The following is a 13,777-nucleotide window of genomic DNA, read 5'->3' as shown; positions in this document are numbered from 1 at the left end:
TCTCAGAACGCTTTGCTGGGGAGGTGTGGTAGAAATCTTGAAACGGAAAGGTTAGATCTGAGCTAAAAGCCTGGGATAACATGCCGCTATCTGGAAAAGTTGGTTCTTCCAGGCCATGGAGCAAAATGCATTTTTGGCAGAGTGAAAGTTGTGCTTTCTAGCTATTTTTATCATCATCCCTGTCTTTTAAGGGCATAAGTACCGTCAGAAACACTGACCTGCAGTGAGCTGTGAACAGTGCACTCAAGAGCTCAAGGGTCAGGTCCTGAAATGCAACGTGCAACTCTAGGCCATGCTCTGCAGACCAGAGCAGGATAGGGGAAGACAGCCTCAGCTGCAAAACTGGAGGGGACATACACTGCCTTTGCATGGGAAAGAACATCCAGTGTAAACCCTGGCTTGCCCTGGATCCTCTGTTTTTCTGGACTGTAAATGCTTTCCATTTCGAACCATTTGGGTCGAGGGCAAGGACCACAGCCCAGCACTCCTGTGTCCCCAGCAGAGTAGCCATAGTCCAACTGGGTCAGCCTCTCGTCAGCTGCAGAGACAGTGAAGAGTTTGGCTCCCAGAAAACAGAGGAGAGCTGCATTTGCTTCCTGGGGCAAGTGTTCCCCAGATGTTTGATGTGCACTTGATGGAGGCTTTCCTCTCACTTAAACTTTTCCTTTCTTCCAAACTGTAACAGGGACTTCATTTTTAGGGTAAGAGTTGTCCTGAGATGGTCAATATAGCAAAATGCTTCAGTTAGCATCATCCCCACCCAACAGAACAAGCAGGCCTCATTAGGAATCCAGCACAGGGTAACAGACAGACATTTTCAAAGTGATCTAAGTTGTTAAAAGTAAATCAAGTAAATCCACAATTACCTAGACTGGCCTAGCTTGACATTAAGTAGATCTCAAAAGTCGGTGGCAGAAAGACTAGACTGTAGATGGTCAACACTTTGCCATGGACAGTGTAAGAAAATTAATGTAGCTTAAGTCTGACATGAAATCCTTCAGAAATTCCTTTTTGCTGTATTCTTAGTACAGATTGGGCTGGAGCAGGGTGGATTCCTGTTTAAAGAACCAGGTACTGAGATGTCTGCTTGCTTTGTTAGATGTCTGTATTTTTGTCCCCAGCCTCTCTGACCTCCCAGTCTCTTACTTGCCCAGGTATTCATCAAGAGGGGAGAGGTCCCTATTGTGTCCCTGGAGTGTGTTTCCTGCAAGGTTCAGTCTGTCTATGAAGTCAGCAAGAGCTCCTATGTCTACCTGGAGGGGACCTGCCAGAACTGTCACAATGACTCCAAACTTGGGGTAAAGTCATAAATAAAAATCTGGTCTCTGACCATCATCACTTCACCTTTGCTAGACTGCAGGGAGAAAGGGGAGTCAGGACAAGGTGGAAAGAGCTATGTGGAAAGTAAAGTCCTGAACCTAAACTCCCTTAGGGACAAAGTGGCTAGCCAGGTCTGACTGAGAATTTGAGGATGGCTGATGCTGATCTCTTCATCACAGCCTCATGGAATTGACTGCAGTACTTGCCTTCCAGAGGCAGGAGCTTAAAACAAGCCCTGCAGTGACCTAGGTGGCTGTGGGCTTTGGGGTTCCCTCATGCTATGTCATACCTTGGCAGCAGGGAGGATGCTGTGAGAGCCTGTGAAACAGGTTCCCCGTGTTCTGCAGGCACTGGGTACCTTACGAAGGTGTGCGGGGCCTTTCCCTACCCTGGGTGTTTAGATTGTGTCAGCTGCATCCTGCGGGAGAGATCTGTGTTCTTGTGGGCTTGCAGGTTGGGGGACACATGGCATATCACTCCTCCATCAGTGTCTCATCTTACTCAAGGGCTGGTCGTTCCTGGGTCATTTTCAAGCCAGGCCTGTGTGTGGCTAGCTCGTCTCACACAAAAGCCACTCCTTCCTGTAAAAGATCTGTAAAGTGACTTCTCCCTGCTGGATGACATTTTGCACAGTATTCTAGTGGTTCAAGTAGAGATTGTTCAGTCTGTTCTGATCCTCCTGTGTCCCTCACGTCCTCCTCTAATCATAGTTTCCCCTACACAGCGTCCTCTGCTACCTGTTGAATGAAACAGGTTTTATAAGTGGAAGTCTCATTGTGAGAGGTGATCTGTATTGCACTTGGATGGCATTTTCTGTCTGCCTGTCTGACTGTTCCTCTTGTTATTGCAGTGGTACATTTGTGCTGATAACCGTAACTATCCGGGACACGTTCAGCTTGCAGCATATAAAACATGGTATCCCATGGAGACTCCACCAGTACTTAATTTATTTCCTGTAATTTGTGTTCTGTATTAAGAAATATTCTGTCAGAGGGTGATGTAATCCCAGAGACTAAACTAGGTCTCACAGTGGAAATATTCCCACCAGACATTTTGGAAACTTTCCAGTTCTCATTGCTGTAGCACACGAGACTGAAGCTGAATTATCGACTACAAATTTGGCAGACACTCCCACTAGAAATCTGTTACTTTTTATAAGAGACTCAATCTGAAAACATTTTAGGGACATAACTTTAGATTAAAACAAAACCTCTCCTGTCTTTCCCCTCTTCATCTCTATAGAGATGGGCAGCACACAGCTTTAAAAACAAGTCTCTCGTCCTGGACAAAAGAACTACCTCCACTGGCGACACAGGAATGAACCTGGTCTTGAGGCAAGGGGCACTGAAGGATGGGGAGGGATATACTTTCACCCTTCACATCACAGACCTCACAACAGGGGAGGAAGGATTTGCCTCCATTGACCTGCTCCCAAACCAGCCACCCATTGGAGGATCCTGCCGGCTGTCTCCTAAAGGACCACTCAGGGCACTGATGGCAAAAGTGCACTTTGAGTGTACAGGTGAGAATACAGGGATGGCAGTGCTGGGCACTTGCCAGCCCTCTCTGTTCTTCACGGGCAAATATATTTCTCGTGCCCAGTGAGTTACCAGCTGCCCTTGTTCCCCCACATTTTTTCTTTACTCCCAAATTCCACCACAGGACCCTGCTGGCCACAGCTGAGTTCGGAAGTTGACCTTTCAATTTCTGATCCCCAAAGCTTGGGCCTATGAGCAGCTTTGTGTGCCCAGGTTATGGAGTGGTCTAAAACTCATAGTGACAGGCACTTTTTAAAAGCCTAATCCATGCAGCTAAATGGTGGTATCCAGTGCAGGACTGTAGATGTGAAAGAAACGGGTGTTTGGGTGCAGGAAAAAGAAAGTAGCTGCCCAAAGCTGAGCTACGCAAATGTGGGAAGAATAAAAAGACAGAGCACTGGGGACTTCTCTGCCATATAGGCTGGACGTTCCCATCCACAGTTACCTTTTCAACCAGCTGCAGAGACAGCAACAGCCAGTCTAACATTCAAAAAATGGGCTGGCTGACATCCTATAGCTTTGGGCCAAGGAATAAGAGCCTCTGCAAACCTTATTTCTTCAAATGATTGGTTTTGCAGATTAATGCTTTCTGGTGCACAAATGCTAGTAAGGCATGCTACAGAGGAAATGATCAGTTCTGGTGGTTCTTAGGAGGGTGGTCACCAAAGGGCAGCTTAAGTCGGGGGAAAAGCAGACTTGTATTTGGCATGATGTGATTGTAACGTTTGGTATGTTTTGAGCTCCCCAGAATAATTATGAAATCTGTGCATCTCTGGAGTGATGGGAATTTTAGCTATTAATAATTGTGTTTAAGCTGAAATGAAATATCAGAATTCAGACTCACTGATCTGTATCCAGTGTAATGAGCCCTGGCAGAGCCAAGAGCTCATGTGCCCTCACTGTTGCTCACTGGCAGATGCACAGTGAATTTCCCAGCTGCCTTGCTTCCACAGAGCTCTCCACATTTCCTAGGTGCCCCAAAGAAACCTTGTACAGGTCGTATCCAATACCCAGTCATTCCTGAGATGTTGAACTGCATGAGGGTTGCACTCAGTCTAACGTGAGGTTTTGCAGGGCTTCATAGAGGCTGTGGCCTTAGGTCAGTGCTACTTTCAGCTCCAGCAAAATAATTTTGATTTTTATTTTGGTCCTGAACTCTCTCAAACCACAGGCAGAAACTCGTAAACATCAGAAAAATTCTAAGCAAGATCAGAGCTTTACATTGCATGTCCTGACAACATCCCTGGCAGAGTGGTAAAGCTGGCGTAGCTGGCAGGGCAGCTCGTCCCTGCTGCAGAGCTGCGGGGAGCGCTCGCTGCGGGGAGCGCTCGCTGCGGACTGCCCGGCGCTGAGCCGTGTGCCATGGAACAGGGTGGAAGGGGGCACGAGAGCACAGGGCGAGCTCTGCCTGCCGGGCGCAAAGGGTGGCCTCGCTGGAGCGTGGGGTGCAGCTCCGCCAGGTCCTTAGTCCCCGGTTGGACCTTCTGTATGGGCTTGTTTTGCAGGCTGGCAAGATACGGAGGACGCGGGGGCCCCCCTGGTGTATATCCTCCTGGCATCTCGCCTCAGGGCTGGGCACTACCATGAGTTCTGTGTGTACAAGGGCAGCCGTGCTGAGCACAGCGCCTTCCTGCCCCCAGGCTTTCACGAGAGTGGCTTCCTGGTGTCCGTGTCTGTGCTTGTCCAGGACCAGCTGGGAGCGACCGTGGTGGCTGTTAACCGGTAAGGGCCCCTCTCACACGCTGGGGTGGCTGGGGTGGCTTGTCTGGGGTTGTGCAGCAGACCGGTGCCAGGCTCCAGCCTAGAAGCCTGTGTCATGGTCTTCTGGCTTAACCACTGCAGGACTCAGTGAATCCTGGGTGAAGCGTTTGCCTCTTGGAAGAGGTTGCTGGCAAGAGGGTGATGGGAGGCTCAGCACAGGACACTGATGCCACAGAGAACTCCAGTCTTTGCATATGCTCTCTCAAGGGAGAGACTTCTTTTCCTATCAGTTATTGCTTCCCTGACCACCCCCATAATTTCTTGGTGACACCTCTCTTTTACAGCATGATGTCATTTTCTCAAAGATGTCTGTATTTTTTCAAAACAACAGTGCTCACAGGTGATACAGGAAACAAATGTCTGCCCTTTCTGTTGCATTTAGCCAGTTGCAAACAGTTGCATTTGGATTAATGACTTCTGCTGAGAGCCAAATGAATAATGACAGATGGCCTTATCTTAAAGGGTTCTGTCCCATGCTGACATGTTCTGTCCTCTGCCATCTTCTCTGCCTCAAGAGTCCTCAAAGGAAAGTTGGCAGCAGGAGGCGCTGGTGCTGAGCGCGGCCTGGTGTCTCACTTCTGAGAGTCAGAGGAGATCTCATGTAGCGAAGGTGGAGAGCACATGCATTTGAATAGAGTTTAAGGGTCCCCAATGGGACTAGTCCCATGCAAGCCCCATTATACATTCTGCAGACACTCCTTGGCCTCTGGTGTGCTCCACACTGGCACCAAGTGCCCTCGGGCCTTCAGACAGCATCCTGGGCTGGTCTCAGTGCTGTCTTAGGCAGCTGTGTGGCTGCTCCCTCTCAAGGCTGGCTTGTGGCCCCCCTCACTCTAGATGTGGTCCAGGCATCCCAGGGTGGAGTGTGCAGTTCCACAGCCTGCAGTGCCTGCAGAGGAGAATCTGTGTCCCATCTGTTTCTTAGACCCCAGGGAACAAAGCCAAAAGTAATGCAGCTCCTCCTAGCACACTGACAATGATTTTTAAGTGCTCCTTACGCTCCATTAAGCTAAACCAAGATTTTCTCCTCTGGGCTCAATGCACTCATGGGTCTTCCACCTCCAACTTCTCAGAGTTGGACCAGCAGGAAATCAGGCTTCTTCTTGTAGGAATGTGCAGCTCGTGCAAGATGGGTACCAGGGCAGGTCTCTGTCTCTGATTAACTACTTATTTTCCCTTTCTTCTTCCTCCCCAGCTACAAAGCAGATTCTGCCTTTTTCCCTCAGCCCCATTTAATAGTCTGTATTTAAACCAAATCCCTCTTTACTTTGGCAGCTCCATGGAAATCAGCTTACCTGAGGGGTCCCCCAGCCTCTCCCACTGGCTCTACAATCAAACTGACACCGTGCTCCAGGGTTTGGTGAAACAGGGCGATCCTCAACAGGTCATTGAGTACTCTCTGGCGCTCATCACAATCTTAAATGAGGTAAAGCACCAGTCTGCTCCAGAGGGACCTCCAGAAGCCTTTGCAGTCACCAGCACTGTTCTTTGGCTAGGTTTCGTCCAGTGACGTGAGGAAGTGACTAATGCTACAGTTTTTCATGTATATTAGTGTACTTGCAAGCTGGGAGTTGGGCTGGAGCTATTTTTGTGCATGAAAAAGAGCAACAAGCTCCATACACACAATAGCAATGGAAAGCAGAAGGGTTGCAAAATGAGACAAGAGCCCTAGAGAAAGCAGTGTGGCCCACTCATGTATTCCCCCATGCAACCTGCATTTTTGCCCTCATATTCAGCCAGCTTTTCCTCATTACTGCCAACCACAAATCTAAACACTGCATTTAGAAACAGAAATGTTGGCCCAAGTTCCCCCACCTCCCCCATTCCTCCCCTAAGCAGGCCTTCCTTGCAGTGTCTCCAGAGGACTGGCAACTCCCTGTAGCTGCTGAGGCGCCACTGTGAGTGCTAACGAGACCTCCTTGTTTGGACTGCTGAGCTGCACCACGTAGAAGATTCTTCTCCTGGCTGTATACATGGCTCTGTTAGTCCACAGTGCAGGAGCCTCACTCTCTTGGGTGATGAAAGCTCACTTTCACTCCTATCTGAAGTAGAGCCCTGGTCCCTCCATATGCATTGCTGTAGGCAGGGCAAGAATTTTGGTCTATACTCCTGCTTTCCTGCTCCGTAAGAGCCTGCTGCATGTCTGGAAGCCAGGCAGGGGTGTTCCCCCTGAGCACAGGCACTGTGTTTAGCTGGGTAAAGATTGCACACTGGTGTACTACTAAGCTGTCAAATGCAAGACTGTTAAGATAATTGCTTGGAGCACAGAAGGGAAATTGAGGAAGTCCTGCTGAAAACCCAGCTCATTAGATCATCCTCTGGGGAGAAGCATGGGCAGAGAGATGATGTAGAGTGCAGGAAAGAGGTGGCTTCAACACAGCACATCTTCCTTTGAAACAACCTGATACTTTTCCTCACTCTACCTGGTTTGATCCCCTTCAGTATGAGCGGTCAGTGCTTTTGGAGCCTGAAACTGGGAATGAATTTGAACTCCGGACCTGGACTCGGAACAATATCACAGAAACCCTGAACTCACTCAATGTGAACACAGTTGATGATATCCAGCAGATCTCAGCTGCCTTGGCTCAGTGCACGGTATGTTCCCTATCACCACCTCCAGCCTCCTGCTCTTCCAGATGCAATTTAGATGCCAATAATTACAGAGGAGGTCTCTTCAGTTCTTATTCTGCTTCCCTGTCTCTCTCTCTCTCTCCTCACACAAACACACACACACACGAGGAGGACACGTATTATTTGTTGACATTGTTAGGGTTTGTTTGTTGGTTTCTTAAGTGCTGGTGTTGTCAGTTCTGCCCCTTGCCATGCCACCAACCTAGCAGGCAACATGGATAATATGATGTATTCACGTGTTGTAAGACACCACCTAAGAACTCCATGCTTCTCTTGTACCTGGCCTGGGGTGGTAGTTTGCTAGCAAGTACGTTCCTTAACTTGCAGATAGAGACTGTAAGAAAGACGTAGGCAGGTTAGAGAAGCACTGAAATAAATTACTGGGGGAATTACAGAATCTTCAAGGACAGGCTGGACTCTGTCAGGAGCACCACAAGTAGAGCTAGGTCTGCTTAGACCAGAGGACAAAGCTAAGGACTGATGTTCCTTCCAGTCCTATTTCTGCAGTACAAGATTAGAACCACTTCTCTGCTCTGTTGCCGACTGGAAGCGTTGTGTTCCCTGGCCAGCCAGCAGTTTCAGCTGCACAGTGCTGGGGCTGCTGTCTGTTGGATTTAGGAGTGGCTTTATGTGTTTTGTCAGATGGGCAAAGGGAAGAGAGCCCAGTTATATAATGTGCTTGGGTTTTGGTGGTCAGCCAGTCTGCTCTGGCATGCTGTTCCTTCCCCGCCCTCCAAAGTCTTTGCTTCTTGGGACTGGAATCAGGTACCCTGGCCTTGGTTGCTTATCGGCTCCGTAAGCAGGCCAGCAACCTTGCTCAGTGGGAACAGACTGTCAGTTAAATGATGGACAAACTACTGTGACCCATTACAGACTCCCTGTTCTGCTCTTTCTTCGTCTGCTTCAAGGTCTCTGAACCTCAAAAAACACTTCTCTCTGTTCACTTTTGCTCAGAGATTTGGGGATTTGCACATCCTATTCCTGTGCTAAATCGATTTCCCTCAATCACACATACTCTTGACCTGCAACTTGATATTATGGTGGAAGGTCAGGTCTAGGAATGGAATTTCTGTCACATGGGAAAAGTTGCTGTTTTGGGATTGGTTTGTGCTCTGGATTGGAATGGTAATCTAGAATTTCCCAAATATTTGAGAGGAGCAAAGAGTTCATAGATAATCTTTCCTTTAGAAGTGTCAGTCAGTGCTGGTACTTTTTGATTTTATCTATGGGTGAGAGGAAAAATCAGAATGAATTTCTCCTGGCAAGGAAAAAAAAAAAAAGTGAGAGAGAGAGAATCTCAAGCTTCTTAGTAAGTTCTGCTTCCTAGGTAATAGCTCCCCTTGCATCGTTCCTCCCCATAACCTTTTTTCTTCCCCACCTCCTTGTTATCTCACCATGCTTTGCTGACTCTTATTTATATAATTTGTTCTTACTTTTCATAGCTTACAAATTTAAGCAAAAAAGGAGGAATTCTAGACCTGCAGATGCTGTTTTGATTCTGCACCAAAACGTATGGTGAATCACATCTGAATCTTATGATGATTAAAAGAAAAAGATGAATAAGAGCTAGGAGCTGGATTGTGGTAACAGCTTCCATGTGTTGCCTTGGTCTCTCCTGTCCAGCCCTCAAGTGTGCTGGGAGCTCCAGGCTATGGCTAGAACATTCTGTTTCTTGGACACATCTGGGAGCAGAGGGAGGAATATCCATCATGCCTGAGTGGCAGGGTCCCTCCCACAACTTTTGGGAGTATTTGGACACTGGAATGGATGCAGTTAGGGCCAAATTCTGCTTCCATTGAAGTAAACCGTGTACGTATGGAGGAACCCTGCCCAACTCCTTCTAGCTGATTTCAGTAGGAGTTGTATGTGGCCCCAAAGGGGTACTCATGAGCTGCAACTACAGGAGACATGTTTGGTCCTTACATGTGAACTTCAGGGTACTTGAATATGCTGCCCTGTATTGCTCCTTCCAATCTTAATGCATCCTCTGTCAGACTTCCGGCATTCCTGCCTGTGTAGTGGCAGATTGTAGGGTGAGAGGAAGTGGATGGGAGAGTCCTGGAGACACCAACAAATTCTTGACATCTCTCAGTACAAACAGAGAAGCCCTGGTCTCCCCAGTCACCTGCTGGGGCTGGAAGGAGCAGGGTTAACTTCCGAAGTGTATTCAGTTTCTGAACCAACATGCTCAGGTCTTTGCAGGACTGAGCCAACTGAACTTGCCCACAGCTGCCCTTTTCCCGCAGAGTGTTCCTCCTGAATCAGATTATGTTTCACTTTGCAGATGGTGAGCAAGGAGCTGGTTTGCAGGCCATGCCTGACAAGGACCCTGAACAAGCTAGAGACCATGATGACCATCCTGCAAGGGGAGACTACCCAGGGCACTGTGACACCGACGGGCATCGCTGACAACATCCTCAACATCACAGGTTAGTTCGGTTCATGCAGTAATGGGTGACATTTGACTGAGCACTGCTAAGAGCACCCTGTTCAGGGTGCATGGCAGAAGTAAGCTAGAGAAGCTAAGGGAGTTTTTGTAGGTTCTCGCCTATCCCATTAGAGGTTTGGCTCAGGCCTCTTCAAGCTGTTGGAAAAATTACATTTAAAATTTGGAGTTTGGCACCCCAGTATTTTATCCTTTCTGCAGTTTTCTCAGGGTTATCCTGGCTTTGGCAGCTGTCCCTGTGGACAATCAAATCTAACAATTGTTAATAATCTCACCAATACTTCAAGGAATTGCCATTTTAGTAAACAATGAATAACAGATACGGCTTGCAGATGTTTCCCCTCCTGGTTACAATCTGAGGAGGGTACCAGACTTCACTAGTGCATCCATGAACACTATGTGAGCATTGCCAGCTAGTTACTCTTGAAGGAGGAGGAGGCACCTACCTTCTTTGAACTGCTTGTCATATGTTTCTGAATGTTCTGCACTTCGTATTGCAAAATTTTAGTAATGTGTTTGATTTATCCATTCCTTCCCTGTTTCCCAATCTGCTGATCTGGTTATCTCACAGGAAGAAAACAAAGCCTGTTGTGATTAAGTCTTCACTACCACACTTCATAGATTAGTCAAGGGACTGCAGGAAGGGTTGACAGCTCTATTTTTAGCTGAGGGCTACTGAACACTTCCAGTGTAGAAAGTCATGTGCACTGTGTTGAGTTACAGTGAGAGAGCAGTAAGGAAGGATTTGTCTAGTTGTTTTGGGAAGGTGTCAGATGTTATCTAGACTGTACAATTCACCAGTTTTTCTGTTTGTTCTTCTTTCCTGACAGGTGACCTAATTCACCTTGTCAACACAGCTGCACAAGAATCTAAGCCCCAGGAATTGCTTAGTGATTCCCACAATTTTCTGCTAGCTCCCAAAGCCTATAACTTGTCTTCCAGCCTGATGCGCATCCTCATGAAGTCTCGAGTGCTGAATGAAGAGCCCCTTGAACTAGTGGGAGGAGAAATTAAGGCCACAGGCAAGCGGTCTGATCCCTTTAACTTGCTTTGCTATGAAAACACACCGAATTGCCAGTTCTCCATCCCCCAGGCTTTCAACACCACCCTTTCCAACCTGACGGATGTCGTTCAAGTCATGTTCCAGGTGGACTCCAATCCTTTCCCATTTGGTTACATCAGCAACTACACTGTGTCCACAAAGGTAGCCTCTATGGAGTTTCAGACCCACAACGGAGTGCAGATCCCCATTGGGAGCTTAGACTCAGAAAAAGCGATCACAGTGATGGTATCAAACAACACAGATGCTGATGATCTCTCTGCTGGCACTGAAATCATTGAAGCAAGAACTTCTGTGAACCTCATTGTAACTATGGAGAGCAACAACAGAGAAGCAGGACTGCACTTCCGGCTCACTTACAGAGTCTTGAATGGTAGCTCAGAGACAGTGCCAACTCTCTATGCTCTTTTTCCCGTGGGAGAGGATGGGTGGGTGCTGCAGCAGAGGAGAGTTGCATTGAGAGATGACTGATATGCTGAAGGAGATGTCACGCCTAGCCAGTGAGCTCCACACAGCACAGTCAAAGTTCTGTTTGTCACAGGAATTATTCTGTTCCCAGTATAATCTTTCCTCATGAATTCTGACACTGGCCTTTTGCTTTGCCCAGCCCTTCAGTGAGCCACGTTAGCACTGGAGGGAGTTTGTCCTGTCCCTGTCTGGGTCAGGTGCAATGGTATCTGGAGTCTTTTACTCAGGGATGCTCTCAAATGCAGACTGAGAGGGTACAGTCTGGTTAAGGATCTCTCCCAGCTTTCTGCATTCTGGATGCTCCTCTCTGTGCATCCACTTCTGTCAGCAGGAGTGTGATTGAGCTAAAGTACTCTCTGTTCTTTCTCCTGCTCCCCGTGCAGAGCACTACATTGCAAGTGAGCCTGAGCCATTCATCATGGCCTATCTTCATCATGAACCCGAGCCAAATGAGCACAACTGCAGTGCCGCTAAGAAAATTGGCCTGGAGGCCCTGGCTGGAAGTGACCACAAGCTCTACACCTTCTTCACCTCCCCCGTGTAAGTGAAGCCTCTCATGTCATCCCTGTCACCCACAGGTGGTCACGTGAACATGTATGCAGGATACTCAGGGCCTTGCCATGGCTTATGCCAAGTTGCTCTGCAGAGCAGGTGCTGCTGTGGCTATGTTCCTCTCTCCCTGGAGGAGACAGATCTTCTGCGCAGGCACCTGCAAGCTGCCATTTCTACACCCCAGCACTGGCACCTCTTCTATCCTGGCATTCCCTCCTTCCCAGACATCAGCTGCCCCTAGTGCAGAAGCATTTCATTGCTCTGATTTGCCTTTCTGATCCAGGTGAGGGAGGTTTCCCCATTCTAGAGCACTAAATCACATCCTGTGTTAGTATCATAACTTCACCCAGGGCCTCTCCTAGATCACTTTCCCCTGCTGCCCTTTTCTGTGCTCAGTTGCCTAACAGTTGCTGGAGACTGTTTGACTGTTGCCTACTACCTCCCCAGCCAGGCTTTCATCCTCTGTGGCCATATACCACAATCTCAGAGTTGCACATGTTTAACGGGACTGTGTCCCAAGGGTCTCGCACTGACCTGCTGTAGATACAGGGATTGCTTCATGCAGCTCATGAAAGCATTTCTTGAGTTGAAGCATCACACATTAGTTCAGTTCCCAAAATACAGTGCAACCTTCACAAAAGCACTTTTACCCTATAGAACTCATCTTCCCAGTGCGTAACATGAAGAGAATATGAATGCCCTCAAGGGCTTTCATCCCTCCTGCTTGCCTGATGCTTCCAGCATGCTGGGGCTCATTAAGCACTGCTGCTGTGCTGTTGGGTTTTGGAGCAAAGCTGTCTTTTTTTTATCTGAGCAGTCATTCTTGTAACTTCAGTTGCTGCCTTTCCCAGGAGTGTGTGTGTTCCTGCCTCATGTTACTTATGAGCAGTTCCTAGGCATTATCTGAGAGGAATGATAGGCAGTTTGGGAATAGGTGGGGCAAGAGTGGAGACACTGTTGTGAAAGTTGATACGGCTTCATGGCTTTTGGTAACAGGATGCTCAAAGAGGGATTAATTATCCTAACGAAAAAGCCTTCTCTCAGCCAAGAATCAGAAGGTTGCTATGGAAGTGTCATGTGGGTCAGTGGGACAACTGAAGAGCAGATGGGAGAGCTGTGCAAGGCTGCCAGCCAGCAGCATTGTGGAGAAAAGGGTGTGCAACATTGTGCTTTTGTTCTATTCCCAACCTGTGCCTATGGCTTCCAGGTGCTGAAATAATATAATCATTAAGAATAATTAAAGAGGTTTGTAGAGTGCCACAGTTTCTGCACAGCCAAAGGGCTCTGTAAATTACACCCCATTCACTGGACTTCTCCTGTCCATCATGTATGAGCTTATCTGTCCACGCAGCAGTGTGCTTTCCATGGGCACACTTCAGCTGAAATGGGGTTTGTGTCCCTTCAGCAGATGAGCTAATAACATCTCTTTGCTTTCTCTCCCTTCTATAGTACTGATGACACCATCCAGAAGTATTATTTCAACATCACAAACCATTTCAGCTGGTCCCCAGTGGAGGTGACTGTAGGGTTGTACACCTCCCTGTGCCAGTACTTCAGTGAACAGGAGAAACGGTGGAAGACAGAAGGGATCATCCCCCTGGAAGAGACCAGGCCAGATCAGGCTGTGTGCTTAACCCAGCACCTCACCGCCTTTGGGGCCAGTCTGTTTGTCCCCCCAAACTCTGTCCAGTTCATCTTCCCTGTGAGTAAAACAAAGCAGAGGCAGTGTAGCATTGGCAAACTCCAAGCAGATCCTTGTCACCTGGAAGAACTCTTGGGCTCCCATCAGCATTTATGCTCAAGCTGGGTCATGGCTGATCTGTGCCTAGCTGAGAAACTAGCGCAAGCACCTAAGTGCCTTTAGGAGCTGCAAGATGGGCAGAGCTCACAGATAGGCTATGTCCTTTGATTATGAAACCTGGCTGCTAATTCTAAAAACAGACCTTTGCAGAGAGTTTTATTCTGTGTTCCGAACACCTCGCTGTCTGTTCAGCTCTTTCC

General features: G+C 48.0%; 1 protein-coding gene across 3 annotated transcripts in view; it reads left to right on the top strand.

Annotated features, from left to right (window-relative positions):
• Positions 1–13,777, top strand: part of PKD1 (polycystin 1, transient receptor potential channel interacting) — a 104,376-nt gene that overhangs the window by 68,115 nt on the left and 22,484 nt on the right. For 2 of the 3 annotated variants that reach the window (XM_062588527.1, XM_062588526.1), the window contains exons 17-25: positions 1,155–1,298; positions 2,563–2,842; positions 4,364–4,580; positions 5,895–6,045; positions 7,062–7,214; positions 9,535–9,679; positions 10,527–11,129; positions 11,608–11,764; positions 13,226–13,478. In XM_062588527.1, coding sequence (XP_062444511.1) covers positions 1,155–1,298; positions 2,563–2,842; positions 4,364–4,580; positions 5,895–6,045; positions 7,062–7,214; positions 9,535–9,679; positions 10,527–11,129; positions 11,608–11,764; positions 13,226–13,478 — 2,103 coding nt within the window. The remainder of the gene's footprint in view (positions 1–1,154; positions 1,299–2,562; positions 2,843–4,363; positions 4,581–5,894; positions 6,046–7,061; positions 7,215–9,534; positions 9,680–10,526; positions 11,130–11,607; positions 11,765–13,225; positions 13,479–13,777) is intronic. The other variant, XM_062588529.1, reaches the window with a different exon arrangement.

Source organism: Rhea pennata, chromosome 15 (assembly GCF_028389875.1).
Source record: "Rhea pennata isolate bPtePen1 chromosome 15, bPtePen1.pri, whole genome shotgun sequence".
Taxonomy (NCBI): Eukaryota; Metazoa; Chordata; class Aves; order Rheiformes; family Rheidae; genus Rhea; species Rhea pennata.
Note: the sequence above shows the minus strand (reverse complement) of the source record. Positions and strands in the feature narration are given on the sequence as shown.